Here is a 26,424-nt window from a genome sequence, read left to right as displayed (position 1 = left end):
CAATTTTAAAGCAGAAATTTTGTTTCATGATATTTAAAAACAAAATTAATTGAAAAGTGTCAAGGTCCTTTAATACCTGAATTAGAATTAAAAATTTCACACTGTATATAATTTATTGTACCTTTAATATTAACCAATAAATGTTTAACATGGCAATCTGCCACTCACCTAATAATAAAAATCATAATGTATCGATATAATTAACCTATTACACAAATTTCTCTTAATGTAATAAACCTTGACGAATCTATTGATAAACCGTAGTGAACAGCACTTTTATATAACTTACTTCTTAACAATTTTGGTTTAATTACATTGGTCTTTTACGACCAGTGCAAAAAAATCAATGTTGCTATATTATGATATACCTGGATTCTTATCACTTAAGTTGGACTAATTGAAGTGTTTTGTTGGAGAAATGAAGTGGAACTCTCATTTCTTCCGTAACAATAATTATACATTTACTAGATGATCAATTTCCGTTGGTTCTTAACACATATTTGTGAACTAAATGACTTAAAGAGAATAAAATCTTGTAAATGTAATGTTGCCTAGAAGTATCTGAATAAAAATAAAATTAAGTAGTTGCATAGAAAAGTCACCCGATGTTGATAGTCAATGGCGTCAGATGATTCTATATATAATGGTCATTGCAGTCTTTGACATCTAATGGAATACCAGCATATAATGGCTTCATGTAGAGAACTTGTGTTTTAAAAAAATAGCGTGATTTTATTTAGATCTTGTCAAATTGCATAGAGGATGGTCTATTGTTGAAGATTACACGGTATATGGTGATCTCTACTAAATAAATGTTTTGGAAGAGAGATGAATTTCTACTTAAAAATATGTGCTGCTTTGCATTTCGGTTCTATATGTATACTTTAGGTGTCAAAAAAGGTTATAAAAAGATGTACTTGTCATTTATGAGGTGAATAAAGAAATTCTGAACATTCATGAAATTACACTGTTAGCTCCCACTGATTTTTCAAGCACTTCTTATAGTACTTTAATTTATTATGATGATATTAAATACTTTTTAAGTTGGAAACATTTTGTATCAGAGTTACCTCCCATTTGTTAATCGTCATTAGGTACATTTCCACTAATTATTAGATAAGAAATTAACAACACCTTTGAGAATACATGGTATTAGTCTGTCCTCTATTGTTGTCATGACGATTATGTATACTTAAGAAAGATAAGATCTGTTCTAAGTAAACGACTTATTAATTATTAACAATTAACACAGGTTGGACTCCAAAGGCCATATCATGAAAAATTAATTCAATGAATTTACGTGATACCTCGTGCCTGATGGCGAGTGTAGAATTAATTGTTTGGATATTCTCTGAAGTATTTCTAATGTATTATTCAGTATTATTTTGTGTCAGAATGCCATCTTATGTTAAATATTATCATTAAACAATATCCTTGTTGACTTCATTAGGCAGATCGCTTTGGTAACAGTGTTTGTTTAAACTCATTCATTAATTCAGGTGTCTTTCTGTTTCTTTACGCTTGTTTGGAATATTCCAGAGAATATGAAATTTTGATCGGATTTATGATTTAAACTACAAAAGGCAGGTACAAAATATATTTTAGGGATAACGTTTGTTAATTTTGACATTTCTACTCATTCAGCAGAAGTATTGTTATTTTTCAAAGTAATATTTTGTTATTCTAATATGAAAAGTAGAAAGTTTGTCCGCCTGATTTAAGTGAAATTTGAATTTGAAAAGTAAAAATACTTAAGTAGTTGTCTATCTGGGTGAAAAAGTTATTTCTAATTGGTTTTCTTTTTATATAGTGTATCATTACTTTTAAATTACTGTCAAAATAAAAAAGCATGAGGAGACATGCTTGTTATAATTTTTTGTGCAGAAATGATAACTCTAAACTTATGTTATGTAATCTTGATATATTGTTAATTTTTTTTAACTTTTAAAGTTTCAAACATTTGATATTTAAATGTAAAATCTGAAAATTACTTGGGATTTAATAACATTGAAGATACACTTATTTAAAATATAATTGTAAAAATTGCCAAAATAGTTATATTGTATTTATTGTTTTCAAGGAGATATATAAGAACCACATAAAAAGACCTTATTACAAATGTTTCAATTTTTTTTTAATTTCTAGGTTCTGAGTACAATTTATATATATATAAGTTTAAATTTTAAAGCACACCCTGAAACTAGGGATAGCATTTACAAAAAGTCTAGAGAGATTTTTGTTCTTTGGACTAGATTGTTCTGAGAGTTTTTTAAAAGTTTAAATTTCAGTAAACCATTCATCCTAAAGGTCCTGGAATGAAGTTATTATACATCTACTCCAATCACAGCAAATACAAGTTTATTAATATCAGTACAAGTTATGATAGATTGAAGTTGTAATAGTTGTCATGAAAAGAGTCCATTAAGGAACTGTAACCATTTATGAACATGCAAGCTTAGCTCTATTATTAGTCACAACGTGGCCATGCTTGGCTTTTTACTGGGTTCCAATTTTTAAAAGAACTAAAAGATGACCTCGAAATTGTGGTACAATTGGCCAAGTGGAAAAAAGATTGTTTCATTGACAAATTAAGAAGTACAAAACACTACATTTTTACATCATATCTCAAATATTTAAGACTTTGTATGGATTCAGAGGAGATGCAGTCCAATGAAATCTGTATCTTCCTTTAGTCTCTCCCCAAAACCTTGTGTCAGTAAATACCTTTTTGCCAAGCTGATATCGAATAACATTTTGTTTATTGATGAAAATTGTTACTAGAAAGAGAAAAGAAATGAAATCTAAAAAAAAACTCAAAGTCATGATTGTTAATAACACATAATAATCCGTATCCCAGTAAACTGTTATATTTATAATCTTTTTAAACCTCTTCGATGAATTGAATTGTTTGCTGTCCCACTTATGAAGTATACCTCACTGTCTGTGTGTAAATTGTAAAATAAACAGATCTTAAAAAAACTCTTCAGTGGAAGACAAGTTTATTATGGGAACTGTATTTTGGGTTGGGATTATTAGATTAATACAGATTTATAGTTATATTTAGGACTTACTATTTGACAATCTACCGCCCACAACTTTTTTTATTGTATGTAAAATGTATAAGTGATATGTAAATTACATTTGCCACAAAAAGTGCCATCTTTTTTTTTTATTAAAAAATTGTAATAGTATTGCAACACTCCTGAATCAGACCAAAGTTACTGTTTCTTCATTTGTGTAAAAAAATAATGAGCATAATTATTAATGTCCAAATTAGTGAGGCTGCATAATATTAGCATTCTGTTTTTTGAAACAGGAAATTGAACTTCCAAAGTTAGACCCATTTAAATATTTAAATGAGCACTCCCTCTTTTCAATTTCTAAGCACCCAAAGAAGTTATTTATGGATTTGTGTGTTTATTCAAAATATTTTGTTTCATAACTAGGGTACAATCTAAATATTAAATCTTGTGTTCTACTTGAAACAATTTGAGTTATCTCCCATACAATAATAAAATGAAAGATAAAAGAACAAACCGAGAAAGTCTTATTTTAAGATTCTTACTTATTTGTTTATTGTGTATAATTGATTTAAAAATAAATCAAGTGCAAAAAATTGGCATAAGAAAAGAAATGTTGCACAAAAAAATTTCAAAATATTATATGATACTGTATAGACAACTAATGACCTGTTATGACCTTAAGAATATAATTGAATTAATTGTGAAACATTTTAAAATTGGCAGACGTTTTGTTTTCTTTTAAGTGCAGGTAATATATATTTATCTGTAAACAATTTAATTTCAAGCTTTTCAGATCGAATTGCATTGTAATGACAAGCTGATTAAAAGATTTATTTATTTATTTTGGAATTTCTTATTTATCGACCTTGTATAATATCTTTTATTGATTTGGATAAATATTTTAGTATATTTTGCCAGGGTTTTGAATTAGGAAAGATTTTGATTGTCAGTTTATTTTTTATTTTTTCAAAACCTTTATAAAAGTGAGTAAAATACAGGATAAGATACATTTATACTAGATATAGGAAGATGTGGTGTGAGTGCCAATGAGACAACTCTCCATCTAAATAACAATTTAAAAAGAAAACCATTATAGGTTAAAGTACAGCCTTCAACACAGAGCCTTGGCTCACACCGAACAACAAGCTATAAAGGGCCCCAAAATTACTAGTGTAAAACCATTCAAACGGGAAAACCAACGGTCTAATCTCTATAAACAAAACGAGAAACTTTAAACAAAATCAATGTCAAAAATATTATTGATGAAACTATTATATGGATAGTCGGCTTACATGTTATTATCATTTACATATATATTCAAGACAAGGCATAAATTTTGAAGAACAAAACCTGTATTTTATTCTTCCTTTTGTTTTCATAGTTACAATTTACTTAAACTTATCTATAAATTATCAATACATCTATGGTTATGAAGGACATGATAATTTAATGCCATTTAAAATAAAAGATTGAAAAAAGAGATACTCTGAGTAAAATTTCCTTTTAAAACTGTATAATCAGGAAATTTGAAATGAAGATGTGTTACAGTACAAATGATATAATATTCTTTCTATCAGTAAATTAGCTGTCAATGATTACAGATACATGAACTGATAACTGTTTATGGTAACTAACATTTTTCCGTCACCCTAGCAGTCTTTTTATGTTTTGTTTGACAAGTAATTACGGGGAACACCAACCATTTCATAAACTGTGATTGATCTGGTCTCAAGGATATACAGTGTCTGTGTTTAATTAGATCAAGGATCATCAATACACCATTTAAATATCTATAACTATGACCTGAAGTTTTAAAACGATTTAAATATCTAGAACTATCACCTGAAGTTTTAAAACGATTTAAATATCTATAACTATGACCTGAAGTTTTAAAACCGTGGTCAAATATGTACTCTATATATCGTTATTAACATGTAACAACCATCAAATATTGACTGTTTATGGACTGAACAGTAAAGGTAGTTGGTAAGGGGGTTATAATGTTCAGTCACTTAAGGTCAGGTGATGTGACTGTTTATGAACTGAACAGTAAAGGTAGTTGGTAAGGGGGTTATAATGTTCAGTCACTTGAGGTCAGGTGATGTGACTGTTTATGAACTGAACAGTAAAGGTAGTTGGTAAGGGAGTTATAATATTCAGTCACTTAAGGTCAGGTGATGTGACTGTTTTTTGGAAGAAGGAAAACTTAATTTCTTGGGTTATAGTAATACAGTACAAATGCATTAAAATCTATGGTAACATTAAACATGTTGTTTGTTTATGTGTAACATCTATTTGTTTTTCGTTCATTTTTTTACATAAATAAGGCCGTTAGTTTTTCGTTTAAATTGTTTTACATTGTTTTATCGGGGCCTTTTATAGCTGGCTTTGCTCATTGTTGAAGGTCGTACGGTTACCTATAGTTGTTAATGTTTGTGTCATTTTGATCTTTTGTGGATAGTTGTGTCATTGGCAATCATACCACATCTTCTTTTTTATATATAAAATTAAGTCTGCTGGCCATGGACAGTTGTCTGAATGCCAGGACATCATTCACCCTCTTATTTGTTAAGGACATTCCAAAGAACTGCCTGTTAATATTTTCCTCCTAGGTCATTGCACCTCATGACTATTGCCTCACATTTTATTTGGCACTAGATTTATAATAATAAAACATATAAATATTCAAAAATTTGAAATATCACAAAAATCAGAAAGACAGCTACTCTCTCTGGTATAACATAAACACATGGTCAATTTATCACACTTTATAAATCTTTAACAGATTTAATTACTTGTACATGTAATATTAAACTGAATTTCCCTTAAGCATTAGTTTTTGTAGTTGCGTAATCTAGTACATTAAATATTCAATGATTTTCAATTTGTACCAAGCAATTAATTGACTATAAAATAACAGGTTTTCTTTGAATATATTATGTTTGAACTATGTACTGTTATATGGTTGTTATTCTGATCAATAGTTCTTACATGCATTATATAAGATGTTTATCATTGAATGAGAAAACAAGAGGTACCTTGTGATGACATAACATAGATGTGATAAAATTGTTGTAAAATTTAATTTATTTTACTATGTAGATACCATCTTGACTGTCATGACTGTCATAATTTTATACTTGACAGTCTATGTTACGTGCTTTGCTCATTTTTGAAGGCCATATGGTGATCCATAGTTGTTAACTTTTAAAATTGTGTCATTTGGTCTCTTGTGAAGAGTTATCTCATGGGCAATCAAATATATCATACCACATCTTTTTTATATAAAAAATTTTCGAAAGAAATAATTTTATTTATATATACATGTATTTCAATCATAATTGTGTCATGAAAGTTCAATGACTCTTATTATCCCCCAGCCCTTCAGCTCACAGGCATTTAGGTTTACCCTAGAAACCTAGTAGAGTCATAAAGTCTTTAATTATTAAATAAATAAAGAATATATGAAGAGAAAAGTCAGGTTTATGTTTTAAAACACAATGACTATGAATACCAATGATAATATTGTTCGAGTGTATAGATTTGTAAATTTTCATGCTGATAACGTTATGATTTTAATAGTGACCCAAATGTCAAATTCATGGTGTGTAATCAGAATTTTAATGCCATTGTTAATAATATTAATTATATATATGTTTTAAATTTGAGTTGTTTTAGATTTTATCACGAATGTACTATATTTTCTAAAAGTACCAAGTAGATGTTTCCATTGAAATATAGAAAAATATTAATGTTTATTATTTTTTAATAACCGAAAGTTTCCATTCATTCAGTTGATTGATATTTTATCATCAATCTTTATTTTGACAAATTAATCCATTATTTTGATACCATAACTAATTAACTCCCACAAAGCCCCTCATTTAAACCTCCAACACAAAAGAGTTCCTCCCCATTGATGGTTTAATTGTAAATCTTTTTGAGTACTCTTAGGACTTGCATAAACTTGTTAATATAGGTATATATCTCACCTATTATACCTATATCCCACTGTATAGAAGTATTGACTGGAGACCGTTACTATACATTTAAAATTCTAATCTTACATATAGTATTTATTTTTGGATTTATTTAAACTTTCCGTTTTCACATTTCCTGTTGTTTTTGGGATATTAGAACACTTGTTGATTTTCTTATTGGATTTTCTCTGCACTTCAGAATTTTGACAACTATATTGTACACCAACTTAAGGACCTACAGGAACTACGCACACGTAACTTTGAAGGAATTTTAGGTAAATCTGTGGAAAATATTTTATCAATAGGTGCCAATATATATACTAGATATGTTTCAATAAGGTCAATATATTACTGTTTACCTATATGATATTTTTGAAAAAGAAATGAATTCTGTTAAATGGTTTCAACTAAATGCCCTTGAATTTATTAACAAATATATAGTGTATTTACTTTTGAACTTCTTTCAAAACTAAAATCTGTCTGATAATTTATTTTATGTTAAATTTTATTTTCTTATATAACATTAACTCTGGAGAACACATGTATACAAAGTACTTATTGGTACCCAAATAAAGTTATTTTCACAGAACTTTCTATTTTTATATTGTCGTTTATTTTGGCATGGTTAGAGCAGAGCATATAACATTTAATATTGTAGACACATTATATATAATTATTGAATAGCTGATGGCTTTCTGGAAATGAGGGCTTATGCTTATTTTAATATTGTAATTTTTGTGTAGTACCAGTCAGTAGGATTTGTTCATCTTTAATTTAGTTGTTTCAATATTAGAGACTGCTCTGTGTAGGGAAAGGAAACCAACATGTCTTCTTTAGATGTTCAATCCAAATCAATTTCTAAATACATTTTATTCAAACTTCAATACAAATATACCTCAATTCTCATCCAATATAATTTGTAGGCAGATATTTCACTTTTGATTGTTTTTGGTAGAGAACTAAAATGTTCAAAGGTTCCTGGCAATAAGAACCGGGTCTAACATAAAATAAACATTAGTAGTGGGGATCATGGGAGGGGCAAGGATGAACATTTTTTGTGATATACCTTATTATGACCATAATGATAAATTAGGCCTGAATATCACCAAGACTTTAAACATGATATAATATTACAAACAACCTCCAGGTTCCTGGTGGTTAAAAACGTCATATGGTCTACATAGTTTTATGATATCCGACTATACAGATCACTCAAGGCTGTTGACACTCAATGGGGAATCATTACAATTATATCATATAAAATGAGGATAAGATGAAATTTTGAGTTTACACATGTTCAAAAGGACAGCAAGCCAAAAATCAATAAATAAGATAAAAACAGAGAAGGATTCTACTGTCCATTGTTCTGTCATCTGTTATAAACAGGCCTTGAAGGCTTAAAACTTTGCTCAGTGCTTGGAGCCCAAAAATCATGATTGAAACATGAAATCCAGCAATTTGATTGGTTAATTTTCGAGTCTCAGAGTACAAAAATCATGCTCGAAAGTTTTATGACCGTGAGAAATGATCTCTTTACCATATAAGGAATATAAAAAGGATAACAGGAACTTCACAAAAATTGGATAGGGTTTTCAGTTACCTATATATGTTCTAATTATTCTGACCTTTGGTTCTTTCTGCATACTGAGTTTTGGTTTGAAATATTTTGCATGAAGTTGATTTCAAAAGGCTTGCAATATAAGCTCTCATTTTATTTTTATTTTTTTTTTGGGGGGGGGGGGGGTCATCACAAGAGCAAAGTGAAGGACATAGAATAAAAATTCAACATATTACTTTATTCATTAAAACAAAATGTTGCCTGCTATCTCTTTTCCTTGAGATGCAGAATAAGTATTGTTTGAGAATCAGTGCAATAGATTACGCTATTTGCTCTTACCTAATGAATATATATATATACCCTGCATATTAGAGACGTCACATATCTGATTATTTCAGTTTCAAATTTATCCTTAGTATCACTAGCTATCAGAAGTTCAAATAACTAGCAAAACACTGATTGTCAGGCCATAAAAAAGAATAGGTTTGTTTGTCCAAACCCTAACTACTCAGAAAAAAGCTGCCTACTCAAATTCTCTTATTGTTCTGATTTGAAGAAGTTTTTTTTATCAGATAGGCATGAAGACTAATTGACATCCCATACTTCAATTTCAAAAATAAAAAATAAAAATGCCTACCTACCTAACCACTGTCTTAACCTTGGGTAGGGTTTGGGCAAACCAAAATATTTTTCAATTGTGGCCTCATTATTTACTGATAGTATAAATTAACATTTAGCATAATATTATATTTTAACATATTTCTTATTCTAGACATGTATAGGGATCATATATATATGTTAGTCACATATCAACCTTACCACACGACCATTGGGCCTTTAGTCATGTAACAAAGCCATTTATTAGCTCACCTTTAATTAGTATGGTGGGATATAGTATCTTACTACACGACCATTGGACCTCTAGTCAAATAACAAAGCCATTTATTAGCCCTCCTTTAATTAGTATTGTGGGATATAGTACCTTATCTGTCTTATCCATGTTTATTATCTTTTTACAATTGGATGTGTATTGTTTTTTGTTTACACCTAAGTTATATATTCTTAGGTAACAATTGTTGCATGTAGTAGACAAAACAAATTTAAATTATAGAATTTGTCAAGAATGTACATAATTGGAAGTTAAATTTCCGATGTAATTGGATTACTCTTTCATATGTAAATGTATATGGCACTGAGATAAGTTTGAAAGTATCAATGAGTGAAATACATAGGACTGTATATTTTAAAATGGAAAACTATTTGGTTAATGGGTAACCTTTTTACCCATCAGTGCATTTACTTTGTCACTTTGCTTATTCAAAGTCTAATCGAACTTTAAAGCTTTAAATATCAATCACTGCGTGTTATTTATAGTTTTTACACAGACACTGTATACATATTGCTTTACAGAGAAATATTTGAGCAGCTACATTCATGGCTTAATATTTCATGTGTTGTTTTTATTTTGTTCCATTTATTGTCTTTTATTTACAAATACCTTGTTATTTTCTTTTAAACGAAACCACTGTTTAAGAGAGTATTGAACATGGCACTCACCTAAATAACGTATACATACTTTCTATTTGACAATAATGAATACTTATCATGCGAGATAAAAAGCACCTGCAAACATGTAACAACCAGAACAAACAAAAAATAGCTACCGTATTGCCATGAAAATATGTATTCTATAATACAAATACTTATAGGTTGTTTTGTGTAATATCTTGATAAAAATGAGAAAACTTAATCCTTATGAAATTGGACTATTGTTTAACAATACCTACAGATCAATATAGCCAATCAAATAAAGAGGAGATAAGATTCACCTACTGGTGACTAAATCCATTTCAACTCTCTTACCCTGTTATTGACAAAATGAATGAAAAACAATTGGAAATCTATAAGTTATCCAGAGTTTATCAAATCCTTGTGAAGTCTCCCGATAGCCTTAAATGAACTTCTAAATTGATCTCATGAATTTAGATTACGATCTAGGAATCTGAGCATTAGAATTTAACGAGATAATTAAGAAATTGAACAAACTTATTATTTATTTATAGATCGATGTAAGGGATGACTTTGACCATTGGTTCAGTGAATTAACAATTACTTTAAGTACTGCTTTTTTAAATTTTCCAATTTTTCGATATAGTCAGTTTTTAAATTGAACTGAAGAAAAATAAAATAAATACCTTGTTATAAGTACATATGTATGTACTACCAGGTAGTTAATTTTATATGCACTGGAAATTAATTTTTATTTGCAACATCAAGTACAACATAAAACAGTGCAATTTCGCAACATACAAGATACATGTACATGTGTAGTATTTGGTAAAGCAAACTTTAGGTACTTTCAAGGCCAACAAGTCTTGAAGCTAAACTATAAAACATTGGTGCACAAAACTCAAAAGGAGTGAACAAAGTTGTCAAACACATAACGCTAAATTATAAAGCAACATCATTTTAGACTGAAATCATTTTTGTATGAAAGAAATAAATTATTTACAACTTTGATTTTTATTTTAGCAAGTGGTGAAAATACATGGTATTTAAAACAAAGTAAATAAGTGATCGAACTTTATAATTTTCAAATATTATTTCTCATTTCAGCATCACCAAGAAATTTAGGACAAGCACCTGCCCAGCCCCTTATCTGGCAGGATTTTAGGTTCAAAGGTTATCCAGACAAATCTTTCCAGGCCCCTAAAGTTCCGAAATATAAGCGTCTATCATTAGATTTAATGAATACAGAACGTGACGACCAGTATTTTGGTAAAACCACACATTTTGATACAGGTAAGAATAAACATATATATTTGCATCTATGAATTAGCAAAAAGTTTCAATGCTGAAAACTTAGTTATACAGTTAAAAAAGAGGGTTTTCCATGAAATTATCATTGACCAATATTTTGATTAAGTTGCTATAATTCACTGATTTACTCTAGTAAGAAGTGCTTTTTATGTAATTTCGTATTTTTGTCCTTTTTGCTTTACAAGTTCTGGATATTTTGACCTTGAGCATCAGTGAAGGGACATTTATTTTTGAAATGTGCATCTAATGCTGAAAAATTTGTATTGTCAATGTTTATTATTATAAATATAAGTTACCATATATTTGTATCCTCTTTTTGAAATATTTCTTTTGATAGACAGTGCATAGCAATTTTTGTCTGATATGGCCACTATATCACTCAGGCAATAGCTAAATCAACTCATTCAAAAATGGAAATTTCTCATTTTTTTCTGTCATGTCTATCATGTCTCTGATTCTTGTAACCTAATTTTTCTGTCCTTAAATTGCCATATTTTGAATATTGATATAAAGCTAGTGGATTTCATATGCTACAGTCATAAAATTGTCATAAATTTTGTTAAATTTTAAGCTAGTTATTTGAAAAGCAAATTGCCTTAAAAAAGATTCATCATAAAAGTAAAAAAAATACTATCTTGAAAAAAGAAAGAATACCCCCTGCAATTCTACTTTGTCGTAGATAGATATAAATGAATGTATTTTGACCTCCTCAAACTTAAATATTGATATAGCTCACATTTGCATACAATGTAAATGTTGAAAATACATATATTCAATAACTTTGCTATGGAGATGCCTAATGTCATGCTTAGTATGTCCTTTAAATGTTTGAAACTGTGCACATACTCAGATTAAATAAATATTTAACATTCTACAGTAATCTGATTTAAACTAGAATTTGAACATGTTCAGGTAATAAAGTATATAATTGGAGGTGGGCTGTGATCAGATTGAAAATAAATTGTATACATTGAAAGTTGAATATGTTCGTAACTCAAGAACTAATATTCATCATTTTTCATAGGATTTTCTTATTGGTAAAATTTTAAATGAGGTATCGTACACATTCTAATGATAAAGCTTAGCAAGTGCTATGATCATAATGATTTATTTATGTTTTTTAAAATTTGCAGACAGATTACAGTAAAAAGAGGTTTGAAAGCAAGGAATGAAGCAAAACATGTTTTAGAAAGAAAACATGAGAGAAAAAAATCGACTTATATGTTACCGCTAGCCAGGGCTAGACGGACCATTCCACTGTATTAAGTGTTTAGATACCAGTTGATGACTATCTATATATACAATTTTCCATATTTTTTGGGGGAAATTAGAGCAAATGATCATAGCAAAGCTCAATTTAATATCCTAAGTCACAACGTCATGATTTTAAAATGTGGGTCTCCCATTTGGAGAGCTATAATATTCTTTTATCTGAATTTCAACTTTTCTCCATGCTGTTTAACACCAAACCCCCTTTTTTCCAGCTATAAAATAAATAAAGATTCATAAAAACATCTAAAATTAATGCATGATATTTAAATGGTTTTCTATTAAAAAAGAAAAAAAATCATAGAAAGTAGAAAATAATTACCTTCAGGTCTTTGCATAGGTTTATCTGTAGAGTGAAAAATAAGATCTTGTGACGAATTCCTTAGAGCAGTGAATAGTTTTCTATTAGTTTAAACATATTTATTTATAGTGGATTGGGAAACAAGTTTTTGCAACTTATATTAATCCCTTTCCACTTTGCGGGTTCAAGTGCTACCTTGTTGCGGCATTTGCCTACTCTTTTTCAAAATCTACAAGGGTGTCTTTAACGTGCAAGAGATATGGCTCTCTCTTAACACGGGTCAGCCATTTATCGTCCCCTTCCGACAGACTATCATAGTTTTCTATGCACTTACTCTAAAAAAAATAAGTTGACATCTGATTATGTTATTTTCGAAAATAGATAGATATTCTGTTCACCCGAGACAAATCACAAAAAGAGCTGCAGGTATGTCCACAGTGGTAAAGGGGAAAAATACAATATGTATGTACAAAATATAGCAAACATACCACTAGATATATACTGACAAGTGGTATAGGGAAATGGTTAGACTTTATTATGTTGGATTAAAGGTTTCAAGTATCTAGAGAAAAATATTCTTAAAATTTACATCTTTAGTGTTTACTTTCCTGGTATGATCGAATAAGCTTTTTGTCCATGTAATTCCATCTAAACATTCAAATTTAGTGAACGGGTGCATTTGAAAAAACATTTTACTCCAGCTATAAATTGAAAGCAGGGTACCAGTAGAAGGGCGTTTTTTGAATGATGTTGTTAAAGGGCACTTCTCAATTGTGTTGTCCATATTACTCTATGTATAAATTGGCATTTAAATCATGCTTCTTTAATATTCTTTTATCAGTAACTGTACTTCCATCTAGATTTATACAGTTACATATGAACAAACCAAAAAAAAAACTGGATTTCAAGCATTATCCAGAATAAGATAGTACTTACAGTTAAGAGAAAAAGATCTGTTTTGTTTAAATATATTGCTGAATAAGAAATGGACATATGATTATGAGACCAGTAAGACACACTATTGTTTTTTGGAATGTCACATGTCTGTACAAGCACAAATGCACACAATCTTTCTTTGTAATCTTGATTCTGTATGTGTTTTGTCTATATATAGATAAGCAACCATTTCAAGGCACTACTGGCAAAAAACAATATGGTATGTGCAGTTTCCCTTGCACCAAAATGTATGGATTGACAGCACTATTCTTTTGTATAGGAATTAACATTTGAAAGAAACTAAAGACTTTTAATATTGTTTGATATATAAAGATCAAAAGTTTATAATAATGAAAGGTTTGGAGTTGATTTCACAAAAAAAAACTTATCACTAAGATTGATCATGAGGATACTGATTTGATCATGACTTACCATCAATCTTAGTCTTAAGTATTTTTGTGAAACCGACTACTGAACTATAAAGTTTTGAGAGCAAAATGTTATAGTACATTGTAATAAGTTATTTCAGATCTTGATATTAAAGATATTATTAAAAGTTGTTTTAATTTTGGTGTAAATTTTGAAATTGCTTTAAAATACGTTAAAACTTAAGATTTCCATAAATATTCAAACTTTTTTTAAAAATACATGAGAAATTTTCCTTCTTGGGTAGCAAAGAAGAACAGAGCATTAACATGGAGACCTAACGAATACAAACCACATAACTTACTGAAAAGAAAATCAGGAAAATTAGCTAAGAGTGATATTGTTTACATAAAGTCTTACAAAGGAGACAGGTCTAAGTTTGACAGGAGAGCCAGTCCTAAAAAGGCATGGCACTCTTTTAAGGAAAATGTATCCCCATTCAGCCAGAACTCGTCAGGTTTGTTGGCATGACAACAAAAATAACAGGTTTATTTGAAATCTGTTTGACAGAAAATTTTATTAATCGCATGGCCTTAATTTGTACTCATAAAAAGGTTTTGTTTTTAAATAATGATTTTGGTTTTGTTAACAAGTAAGATAATTTTTGAGTTATACTTTTATAATAAAATGATTCAATAATAAGCATAGCCATTAGAATGTGACACAGGCTTGTGCCTCAGTAATCTAACTTATCTTTCTCTTCATGTAATTATCATTTATTTAAAAGAAATTTTCTCCACAAACTTCTAACCCACTTATGAAATTAACACATTTGAAGTGAATTTATATTGACTTTTTCTCTCTTATCTCACTTAAAAAATAATCACTTCATTTTGTATTATATATAAATATTAAGATGCAATGATTACCAAAAGTTGTTGTCTATAGTAACATACTTTTTAATGAAATTGTTTCCAATAAGACCATTGTTGCATTCTAATTTTTGAACTTTGAAATTTTATATGAGCAGATTTAAAGGATTTAATGAGCCAGTAAAATTTTAGTCTTTGGCACAATATATATGTTGAAACAGTATTGTTAAAGGAATGAGTTTTTTTTGTGTTTTTTTTTTTGTGTGTTTGGAGATCATGAGAAAACACTTTTTTTTTAAATGCATAAAGAGGTGTATTTGCCAATGAGCAGCAACCAAGCAACAGAAAAAACTAAAATACATTGACTGTAAAATTGATGGTATCAGACTCTTAGCCGTATTTGGCACAACTTTTTGGAATTTTGGATCCTCAGTGCTCTTCAACTTTGTACTCGTTTGGCTTTATAAATATTTTGATATGAGCGTCACTGAAAAGTCTTATGTAGACGAAACGCGCGTCTGGCGTACAAAATTATAATCCTGGTACCTTTGATAACTATCTTCTCAAAATATATATCAATAAAAAATTAATTATCCCTTTGCAATGAACAGGCATAGGTATAAAAGAAGCCATTTTTTTAAGCCCAACACCAAAGACTTATGCATTTTTATGAACACATGAAAACTTACAACTCCTGAAATTTTTTAAATAAGTTTACAGGAAATGATGAGGTTTGTTATTGATAGTTTTAAATTTGATATAAGATGTGAAATTCAGTCTGATAAAAATGAAGAAATATTATGAATAATTAAAATTCAGAACTCTTTGACATTCAGAAGCAAATAGGTTTTTTTTATTTAATTTTATCTTATTCTTTTTATTTTATATGGTGATCTTGTAACATTTTATATTGTTATTTTGACAGCACGGAAAAATCAATCCTCACAACAGAATCCATTAAAGATATCTCCCCATGTGGATGATAAAACAGAACAGTATCCAATCAGAGACCCTTTAGGTACCTTAACGTAAGTATTGAAAGCAAGGGACTTTTTCACACCACGTCTATGTTTTCATTGATGTAGGGGGCTTATTTCATTCAAGTTTTGTTCGTTTTTAAATTTTTTTAATTGCCAGCAAAGGAAACTCACTGAATCAAAATATTCACTGAAGTGTTTCTTTCTGAACATAAAATAATAAGACTTTTTGATACTTTGTTAATGATCACAGGGCTTCAATAATTTCGCTGTTAAAATAATGCAATAAAATTTGGTGAATTGGTGCTAAAAAAGAAAAATGAATAAAAAAACTACATGTATAACCAAATTAATTTTAGAAGATTTAATGAAAACATAGTATAGATTGGTGGAATACCTAGGTACTAGACATAGCGCTTTATTTGAAAACATTCAAAGCCTTTTTAAGTGTTCCATTATTTCTTTGGACCAATATGATAACCATGGATACAGTTATACAGTATACATTTTAAAGATTTCAAGTAAACAACAAACAAAGAGTATTATATAGAAACTTTTAAAGCTTATTTAAGAGTTCCGATATTTCTAGGGACCGATCTGAAAATCGTAGATACCAAATAAGAGATCCCTACGGAGATTTGACGTAAGTTCTGTTGCACTTCCTGTCTTTATCATCATGCTTTGCTTTTTTATTTAAATTTCACTTGATAGATTGTCTATATATTCAAATTTGGCTCATTTAATAAAGTTATGTATATACAATACTTATCTTTTTGTGGGAAATGAAAATAATTCTGTATAAAAAAAAATCTTAAAAAGAAATTGTTTTAAGCAAAATTTATTTTCAAAGGGCTTTAGTAATTTCCTAGTTATTGTTATCAAATTTATCAATTTAAAGCAAACGTTTACAAGTTTCTACTGATTTCATATTTCTAAAGGTTTTTTTTTTTCTGACAATAATTTATTAGCAAAAGTGAAATTCATATAGCAAACAAAGCCAATATATATCTTATTAGATTGAAGCATGCGCCTCAGGTTACCATATATGCATGCATTGTCTTTTTTAGGTCAAAATTTTCAATTGATTTCAATGTTATTATATGTGCATGTTAACATTTTCCCACCAATATCCCTTAATGATTTCACACCACTATTCCTTGTTCATTTGACACCAATATCCCTTGTTCATTTCACACTGATTTCTCTTGTTCATTTTATTGAGTCTGTTCAATTGTCACCTTTTTTTATTGTTTGTTTCTAAAAATTAATAGATTGTTCAATTGTCACTTTCATTCTTGTGATTTGTTTATAGAAATTAACAGATTCACAGTAGTTCAATTTAATATTGATGCTAAATAAGCATTATAGTGATATTTACTTTTAAATTTCTTCACTTAAAATCAGAGATGGGGGAAATTTTCACTACAATGCCAGACTAACTAGACTTCTATGATCCCATACTGTTAAAAGTTTCGCTAAGCATATAATAGACTGTGCTATCTTTGTATCATTTTGTGAGCTATGAACTGCTCTATATATATAGTTCATGGATGTCTAGACTCAAGGGGGGCCTTGATGGCTGAGTGGTTGATCTTCTGTTATAGTATCAAACAATGAGGTTAAGTTAGAATCCCGCACGTAGCAGGTGCACTTGTCCAAGGATAGAACTTAAGATTTTTGCAATGGTAGCCCACAGTTTAAACTTTGTAGCCCATATATGTGATACAAAGTATTTACTTACAAACACCAATTTTGATCATTGAGAAGCTAAATATTCCCTTAACAACACAACTACATTAAAACGTAAAGGTAATTTTACAGAGTTATCTCCCTGTAGTGTTAGGTACCACCTTAATAAGAACCAGTAGCTGCATTTTTTCAAATAAAAATTTAATCTATTGTTGACAGAGAAGTCAACAATAGATTTAATTTTTATTTGAAAAAATAACTGGCTATAGTATGGTGATGCATGGCAGGGAGGGAATAAAGTTTTTCTCTTGTGTAATCAATTTCTCCTTCAGGTTTCAACCCAGAACCCTGAAACTTCACTGGAAGATTGAAGTTGGTCATTTGCTATTATGAAATTGTTTATTTATATATGGGTAGTAATAGCTTTCAACTTGACAAATTTGCAAAGAAGACCTTAATTGTATATTTTCTGCATAAGGAAACACTAGATATGGTCATGCCATACAAAATGGTATACTGTGGATTCATTAATATTTGTTGTATACCAATTTTCGTGGGTTCAGAGGAACCACATAAATGTTCAACGAAGTACAAATTCTCTACAGGAATGAATGCAGACCTTTGCCAAAACCACGAAATTAAATATCCACGAACATGGTTTTTTTTGTCTCAAACCACGAAAATTGGTATCCACGAAAAAAAAATTAATCCACAGTAGATTATTGTTAAGTCTGATAAAATAACGAATATTTATACATACAATTGCAATATGTTCTAACATTTTCATTAACAGGGAGGAGCATAAATATAAGCTCCAGCGGGAGATGCGAGATATTGAGGAGGATAGAAAACAAAGAGGTATTATAGATAAACTTCGCACTGAAGAGAGACAAGAGGAGAGGCAAAAGGTAAGGAGAATTTGATAGTCTAGGGAGAATTTGATAGTTTAGGGAGAATTTGAAAAGTTTAGGGAGAATTTATATTGATCTTGATCTTCTTTGTTACTGTTCTGTAAAATTTTCACAAAACATTATGTAATTAATACCTCCATAAAAAGAAAATGGTTTTCTACAGTTTAGGAAAAAGATTGGAATTGATAAAATAAAAAAGAAAAGGGTCTTGCATGCATGCAGTTTGCTTGCAGAAATGTACACAATCATCTACTAGCATGCAGCGAGCATATAGCTTGCAATAACACAATTATGACGTTTGATAGTAGCATGCATGCAACAAGCTTGTGACGATCATCTCCAAGAATGCTGTTTGGTTCCGAACTTTGCTTGTACATATTAAGTAATTTTATTCTTAGCAACAATTACCATTTAATAAAACTCATAACACTGAGATATGGACTACATTGAAGCACAGTAACAAGAAAAGGGAGATAACATAGTTTAATGTCATAATTAAAAAAAATAGCTTTATAAAGTGTTGTTTAATAATTTTTGACAATAAATGACAAAAGTTTTTTACAGATAAGTTTTGTAAGTTTCTTGCTACGAATGTCCCATTCCCAGAATCCACACAATGCTTAAAAATAGAATATTTGCAATTTTATCTTTCTCACCCTTTAGTTCTATGAAGATCTATACAGACAAAGACAGGTCTAAACAATCATTCCTTTTTCAGACTAACCGATTTTTTTCTTGATTTCAGCCTATTGCTAGACTAATAAGAAATAGAAATATTATCTTTTTTCTCAGTATTTCACATATGTATATTATAGAAACACACCTTTATAAATGAAAATGTTCAGCAAGATCTGTTTCACCATGTAATCAGGAATTTAATACAGCTTAGTCTGGTTTAATACATTAACAATACATACACAGCATTTAAAAATAGTTCTAAGTAGTATGATGAGATTGGCCTTGTTGCATTGTACATTTTCCATCGTCTTTATTTTTATAAAATCATGATTGTTCAAACTACATGAATAATTAATTTTGAAGGAGATGTGACTGTATCTTTTCAATGAGCAAATAAATTTACTAATTCTAAGGGAAGTAACTCAATGAGCAAATAAATTTACTAATTCTAAGGGAAGTAACTCTGAAATAATTTGAATTAGGGAAAAAAATGGAAGGGAAGTAACTCTGAATAATTTGAATTAGGAAAAAAATGGAACTTTACCACAAGAAGTATTGTAAAAAAAAAATCATTTATCTGCAAATATGAAGGGGTGTGGCAACACTGCAGAAATGACAACCATTTGTTTTATCTCTGTCCTTTGTTATTACTCTGTCATAGAATGAGCAAGGATTTGGGTCTACTGAATAGAGAATATGGACAAAAATAAAGATTAAAGGACCAAATAAGAATAAGACCCTAAAAAATAAAAAAAAGAATAATTGGGTACTTAAATTTATAGAATAGAGAAAATGGCCTGAAGATTTAGAGAATATAGAAATGATGTATATGTACCTCTTTTCAGAATATCATCCACTGTCACATGCATTCTGCTTTATCAGACATTCCTTTAGATACCTATGCTTGCTTATTCCATTTTCCTGTACTGCTGGAATATTTTCCTGAGTGCATTTTCATACTTGCCTACCCAGGGTGTTGGAAAAATTTGACATGATTAGTAATTTTTAAATACCTATTCAAATATCAGATAAAGTTTGGAATTAGTTAGGGTATCAATTTTCCAAGATTGAGTAGAAACTGTTTTTCATGGATACTTGACATAGAATTTGAGAGATATTAGTTATGGGCTGACAAAAGATGGGCAATGATGTCAGTAAAATCTGTTTATTCATTTAATAAAAATGATGAATCAAAATTTGCAGAAATTAATTTTAGAAAGGACAAAATATATACTGCTTGGTTTTTATTTTACACAGATCTTCTTTTTTTCTTGAGTTTGATCAATCTTTCAGTTTTTGTTTTTGTTTGTGTCTGTCTGTCTGTCTTTCTTTGTTTTCATTATCCTTTTCTTTTTAAAATTGTTTCACACTTATAAATATATATATTTTGAATCTAACTTTATTGTATTTGTTCTGTTTAAGTTAAGTTTTTGTTTTTTTAATTTTGTCTCTATTCCTAATTTTAAAGGGCTTTCTTAAATTTGTGGTGTCAGAAATAATTCTGAAAACTTTATGTTCAAGATTTAAACTTGAATCTTCACCTTTTGGCTTTAAATGATCTTGTTTGTAGAAAGACTGATTTGATGCTGTAAGACGTTAAAAAGAAAAAGAAAAGATCAATTGGGCTTCATTTGCCATATGATGTAGATAGTTGATGCAGTTCATGTCAGTCTGTGCCCTTTATTGCCCCCACCCCCCCCAAAAAAAAAAAATTAATATGTAAATCAACTCATATTTCTCATGAATAAGGCTTATAGTTCTTCTTTGGAATGCATGTTTAACCTACCAAAGATAATCTCCAAACTTTAAGAAAGAAAATTACACCCCCCCTCTGATATATTTTGATTCCAAGCTCAGCTCTGTAATTACTAAAGGTACATACAAAATTGATATGTATATGAACACTGTTTTTGTACTTATTCACTACATTTTTTATTTAAAAAAAATCAAAACATTACATTCCCCATCTGATATTTTCCAATTCCAAGCTGACCCGTAATTGCCATTACTCCTAAAGCTGCATGCAAAAGTGAAAAAAGCATGTTTCTCTTGGTATTACTGTCAGGTTTTATACAGCTGGGAAGTGAACTTCCCCTATTCATAATGGGCATGGTAACATGATCATGCATGTAATTTTCAACTTCTGGCACTACAACTTTGAGTAGCCCCTGATTATATCTTTTTGTTAATTGTATATGTATGTTCACCACTTAAATGTGATTTTAATTTTTTCAGGATAAGGAAATGTTAACAAACTATTATCCATGGGGTAAACCGGGAGGAGGGGCACCAAAAGTAAGTTTATGGAAACCCCTCCATTTGAATTTTGTATTAATATTCTTTATACTACTCAGTTTTTATACTAATCAGAATTTTTTTATATTGCATGTTTTGGGGCTACACTCAGTGTTATCCAGGTGTATATCATTTTTCATAATTTTTAACATTTTTTTTTAATCTTATTTGAAGATGAAAATATCTGTAAAGTTATCAACTATTTACCATAATAGAATCTTGTAATATAGAAAGTACTGACTATATCAAAGTCAACATCATTGATAAATTTACATAAGTTTTCATCTTCAAATACTTTTTTAAGTTTCATTTGTTACCATGACAACAAAGTGATGATACAAGAACGTATAATATCAACAAAAATTTAAGTTTATACTTATATTGAATTACATTATTATAAAAAAAAAAGGTATTTTGAAAAAATATTGTGTTTCAATTCAAATATCGATCAAATTGAAATTTGAAATATTATGACATTTTTTTCATCACTTTGTCAAACTAACTAGCTTGGATTTATCTAATCATATTGTGTTAACCCTGGTTTTAAGTTGATATTAGATTTATCTACTCATGCATTGGAGGGAGAAAAAAAATCTTTCTAAATCCAAGCCAGAGTTTAATATACACTTCATGTTTACTAACAATTTATTTGTTGTGACTGTATTTTGATTTTATTTAAATTGTTTGTGTTGTTCTGTTTTGTTCAAATTTCAAAGGAATATCCACTCTTAAAATTGGCTTGCACAAATAAACAAATAATTACTGGTTATTACACACATGAATGTAAATGCTGGATGTGATTTTAATCTTAATATAAAAATATCAAATCAAATAATAAAAAGTGTAATCTTTTTGAATAAGTAGTGCAATCACATTTGAAGATTTTGTATAGAATTCACAGAAAAATTTTGTTTAAAAGAAAGGTAACTCTAAACCAAATTGGTTAAATGTGCATGGAATAAATCCCACAAAACTGAAAATCCATCATCAGAGATAGATCTGTCTACTTAAGGTGGCTCGTGGGTACAAAAATTTTAGCAAAAAATTAAACCTTTATATTTTCATTACAAATTTTATTTATTACAGTATTAGTTGTTACTTTATAATATGTTACAAAAAACAACCCAAAAAATTGATTTGGTTTGGCCCCAGATGACTTTAAAAATTGAAAAAGCTCCAAATTATCTCCCTTTGGTGCAAAAATGCCATTTTTTGGCCTTAAATTTGAAATATCTTTTTTAACTCATCGGTGACCTATATTTTTTATTATTGTTTTCAAATAAGCTGTACATAAACTAAATAATTGTAAAATTTAAGCGATTTCTTATATTAGGTTATTTTTTTATTTCGATATTTCCACTTTTTCTCCTATTAGTTCAACAGAAAAAAAGGACATTAACAAAAATGTATGCTTCTTCCAGAGGCAGATTTTAGCTTAAATGAACGGTGACCCCATTTTTTTATTTCATTTTTCTTTAAAGTATATGATAAAGTTCATTTAAGAAAAAATATATTGAAATCCTATATTAGGAAAAAAAAATCATTTATACCCAGGAGCCCCCTTAATCAAGTACCAAGGAAATTAAAATGAAAGTGTCATATCAATTATATATTGGTGGACTTTGGCTGTTTTCTGCTCTTTAGACAGGGACATATTCCCCATTTCAATTCTCAATTTTACCTCCTTTTTTGGCTGATTCTTAAATTAAATGTTACAAATCATTTGATATATTTAAATTTAAAAGAAAAATTTGATTAAACAAACTGTGATAAATAATTTATAATAACTTATACGTCAAATACAGATCTAGATATTGACCATACCCTTACTTAATCTGGAATTTAATATGACATAGTTGAGTAATCTTAAGATGGATTATTGAACTTGTGGGGAAATAAATTGATTGTTTACTTGAATGTATATTAATGGAAAGTAGTTGTTTGTTTGTTTTAAATACCAAACACGAGAATAAAAACAACATTGCCAAAATATAGACTTTTAGTTATGCTTTGGCTTAGTTAACATTTAACAAGGGAACAAGGAAAATTAAGATTATTTTAAAACATATATATTGCATCTAACCAAACTTTTCTGGCGTGTAAGTTTATCCACATAAATTAATGTCTTATCAAATTTGTGCTGAAAATAATTATTGAAAAATTCAATGTTTTTTTTGTATTTTATGTTTTGTTTTTCTATTTCAGCAAAACATTATAAGGGCCTTCACTTTTTTTTTTAAGTTAGATAATCTTCTTTATATATAAAAATTACCTGTCTATAGTTTCTCTAATTAGAAATTAAAATTATCTCCCCTTCATGCACTTAAAGTGTAGTTTATTAAACTTAGTAATGCACATATATATATACAAATATTTCACTAAAATATCTAAATGTTCAACTTCTAAGATAGCTTATTTGTTAAACTGATAAGCATATTCAAAATGCTCATAAAATCTATTCTATACAAATGCTTTCTGTGTTGTGAATTTTAAAATAATTAAGAAAATTTCACTGTTGAAAAATTAACTGTATCAAATATCAAATTAATGGATAAATATTACTAGATTATTGACTGTAAGGTAAATAAATTAATTTTTGAAAAAGTCCATAACTTTTTATAATAAGGCTTAGATATATATTTATTTTCAGGAATAATATCGCCATATAGCACATGTCAAGATGTTCTTTCTTTACTTGAAAAAAACCCACATGCACTTTTATCAAAACCTTTTAAACCATTGTAAATATTGTTTGTTATTACAGATTCAAGCAGATGTGTTGAACGCATGTAAACTCTTTTAACTTATTTTGATTTATAAAACTCTCTTATTGTAGCCCGATAACAGAAAACAGAAGTTTTTAGAAACAGATTTTGAAGGAAGTCCAACACCAAGTTATAGAGAAAGAATGGTAAGAGTATGTAATGAGAAAAAAGCTCAAGAAAAAGAAAGAAAAAAAAGAGTTAAAATGTTCTTAGCAAGAAGCAAGTTTATATATTTTTTCTTCTCCCTAGCTTGTTTAAGATCATGTAATTTTTATCTTCAATGTCTTTTAAAATACTTTTCTTTCAAATGAGTAGACTTTCTCTATTTTATTTTTAAGAGATTTAACTTTTATTTTATGTTAATATTTTACAAATAATTTAATATTTTATTAGCATACATTACCAGTTACCTCCCTTGTAAGTGACTTGTATTTTAAACTGATAAACAGAAATTTCTTTAGTGTAGAACTAGACATTAGTAGATTTTTTTCCACTGTGCTTTGTTATACTTGGCAAGCATTAAAATGTGTCTTGATTTCTTTAGTGAAGCTTTAATTATAAAAGTGAGATAAAAAAATCAAATTGAACATTTTCTTAACCTTAAAAAAATTACCCCTCCTTTTCCCTCCAGTCACTGCTTTCCCTAAATGTGCCTCATACATGATAAAATTTGCATATTTACATAGATCAGTAGGTCACTGACTGCAGACGAACTTGATTGGATAACTAGCATGACTAGATACCAACAGATACAGGAGCTTAAAATTCAAGATGCTTTGGTATTACAAACACTGTACTGCAGATATAGATATATGTTTGGATTAGTTCCACTTCAAATGGACGAATGTAGCAATTAGTCTTATATAGACATACATCATATAGTGCAATATCATATGCATTAACATGTAGGTCAGCTCATTTGCATCTGATATAAGTGCAATATCATATGGTGCCATATCATATTTATCAACCTGGAGGTCAGGTCATTTGCATAGATCTGATATTAGTCAATAGTGCAATATCATATTTATCACCCTACTGGTTAGCTCATTTGCATGTGACATTATTGCAAATCATGTTCACTTTATAACATGTATTCATAACACATTATGCAGAATCAGCTCAGGAATAATCAATCTTGATAACATACGCTATTACATGTATCTTATTGGCTCAATCATTCATTGTGAATAAAAATCCTTGATTCATCACAACTGTTTCATGATATAAAGAGTTCAGGCCCTTGCGAGATAGTGGATCAATCAAGGGAAGGGACTGAACTAATCTGATTTATATAATTCAATTAATCAGGTATAAAGCTTTATCTTTTTAGATACTTATTTTGACGTGTATTTTAAATCATTATTGCACTGTAGTCTACACCAATTAATACATGTCACAATCTAGAAGCATTTAGCAATAGTTATACATTATACCATTCTTTCCTCACCAAAATTGTCATGAACAGTCTAACATGTTACTTTATATTTTATAATTAAGCTTTTTGCTTAGTACATATGCCATAGTCATAAGCCCATTCTTGAATAACAATGAATAATAATGACATTAAACCTCTGGATTAAAATTTATGCAGAGCCAAAGATCCTTTGAGCATACCCATGGTTGAACAATGTGAAATCATTGTTAAAAAACATGAAATTTCAGCATATTTCTTTTTAAAATACTCACCAAAAGATATGCTTGACAAGGTCAAAATATTCACCAGTAGGCAGTAGATATGCTTGACAAGGTGAAAATATTCACCAGTAGGCAGTAGATATGCTTGACAAGGTCAAAATATTCACCAGTAGGCAGTAGATATGCTTGACAAGGTCAACACATTCACCATTAATTATGCTTGCCAAGGTCTATCAACATTTCCAATGCTGGACAAGGTCACATATAGATATGCCCGACACATTCCAATATTTGCCATGCTTGACAAGGTCAAAACATTCACCAATAGATATGCCTGGCCAGGTCC

At 29.1% G+C, this 26,424-nt stretch overlaps 2 protein-coding genes across 2 annotated transcripts in view; one reads left to right on the top strand and one right to left on the bottom strand.

Annotated features, from left to right (window-relative positions):
• The window catches only part of LOC134708401 (tetratricopeptide repeat protein 21B-like), a 52,812-nt gene extending 44,159 nt beyond the window's left edge, over nucleotides 1-8,653 (bottom strand). Inside the window, exon 1 of the mRNA XM_063568900.1 lies at nucleotides 8,648-8,653. The gene's annotated coding sequence lies outside the window, so the exon portion shown is untranslated. The remainder of the gene's footprint in view (nucleotides 1-8,647) is intronic.
• LOC134708400 (uncharacterized) overlaps nucleotides 1-26,424 on the top strand; it is a 77,069-nt gene that overhangs the window by 8,096 nt on the left and 42,549 nt on the right. The window contains exons 2-11 of the mRNA XM_063568898.1: nucleotides 7,203-7,278; nucleotides 11,178-11,363; nucleotides 13,333-13,377; nucleotides 16,051-16,153; nucleotides 16,692-16,745; nucleotides 18,585-18,699; nucleotides 19,366-19,395; nucleotides 21,616-21,675; nucleotides 24,512-24,586; nucleotides 24,834-24,857. Of these exons, the coding sequence (XP_063424968.1) occupies nucleotides 7,203-7,278; nucleotides 11,178-11,363; nucleotides 13,333-13,377; nucleotides 16,051-16,153; nucleotides 16,692-16,745; nucleotides 18,585-18,699; nucleotides 19,366-19,395; nucleotides 21,616-21,675; nucleotides 24,512-24,586; nucleotides 24,834-24,857 (768 nt within the window). The remainder of the gene's footprint in view (nucleotides 1-7,202; nucleotides 7,279-11,177; nucleotides 11,364-13,332; nucleotides 13,378-16,050; nucleotides 16,154-16,691; nucleotides 16,746-18,584; nucleotides 18,700-19,365; nucleotides 19,396-21,615; nucleotides 21,676-24,511; nucleotides 24,587-24,833; nucleotides 24,858-26,424) is intronic.

The sequence above is a fragment of the Mytilus trossulus genome, chromosome 2 (assembly GCF_036588685.1).
Source record: "Mytilus trossulus isolate FHL-02 chromosome 2, PNRI_Mtr1.1.1.hap1, whole genome shotgun sequence".
In the NCBI taxonomy this organism is placed as follows: Eukaryota; Metazoa; Mollusca; class Bivalvia; order Mytilida; family Mytilidae; genus Mytilus; species Mytilus trossulus.
This window is presented reverse-complemented; position numbering and strand designations above follow the sequence as displayed.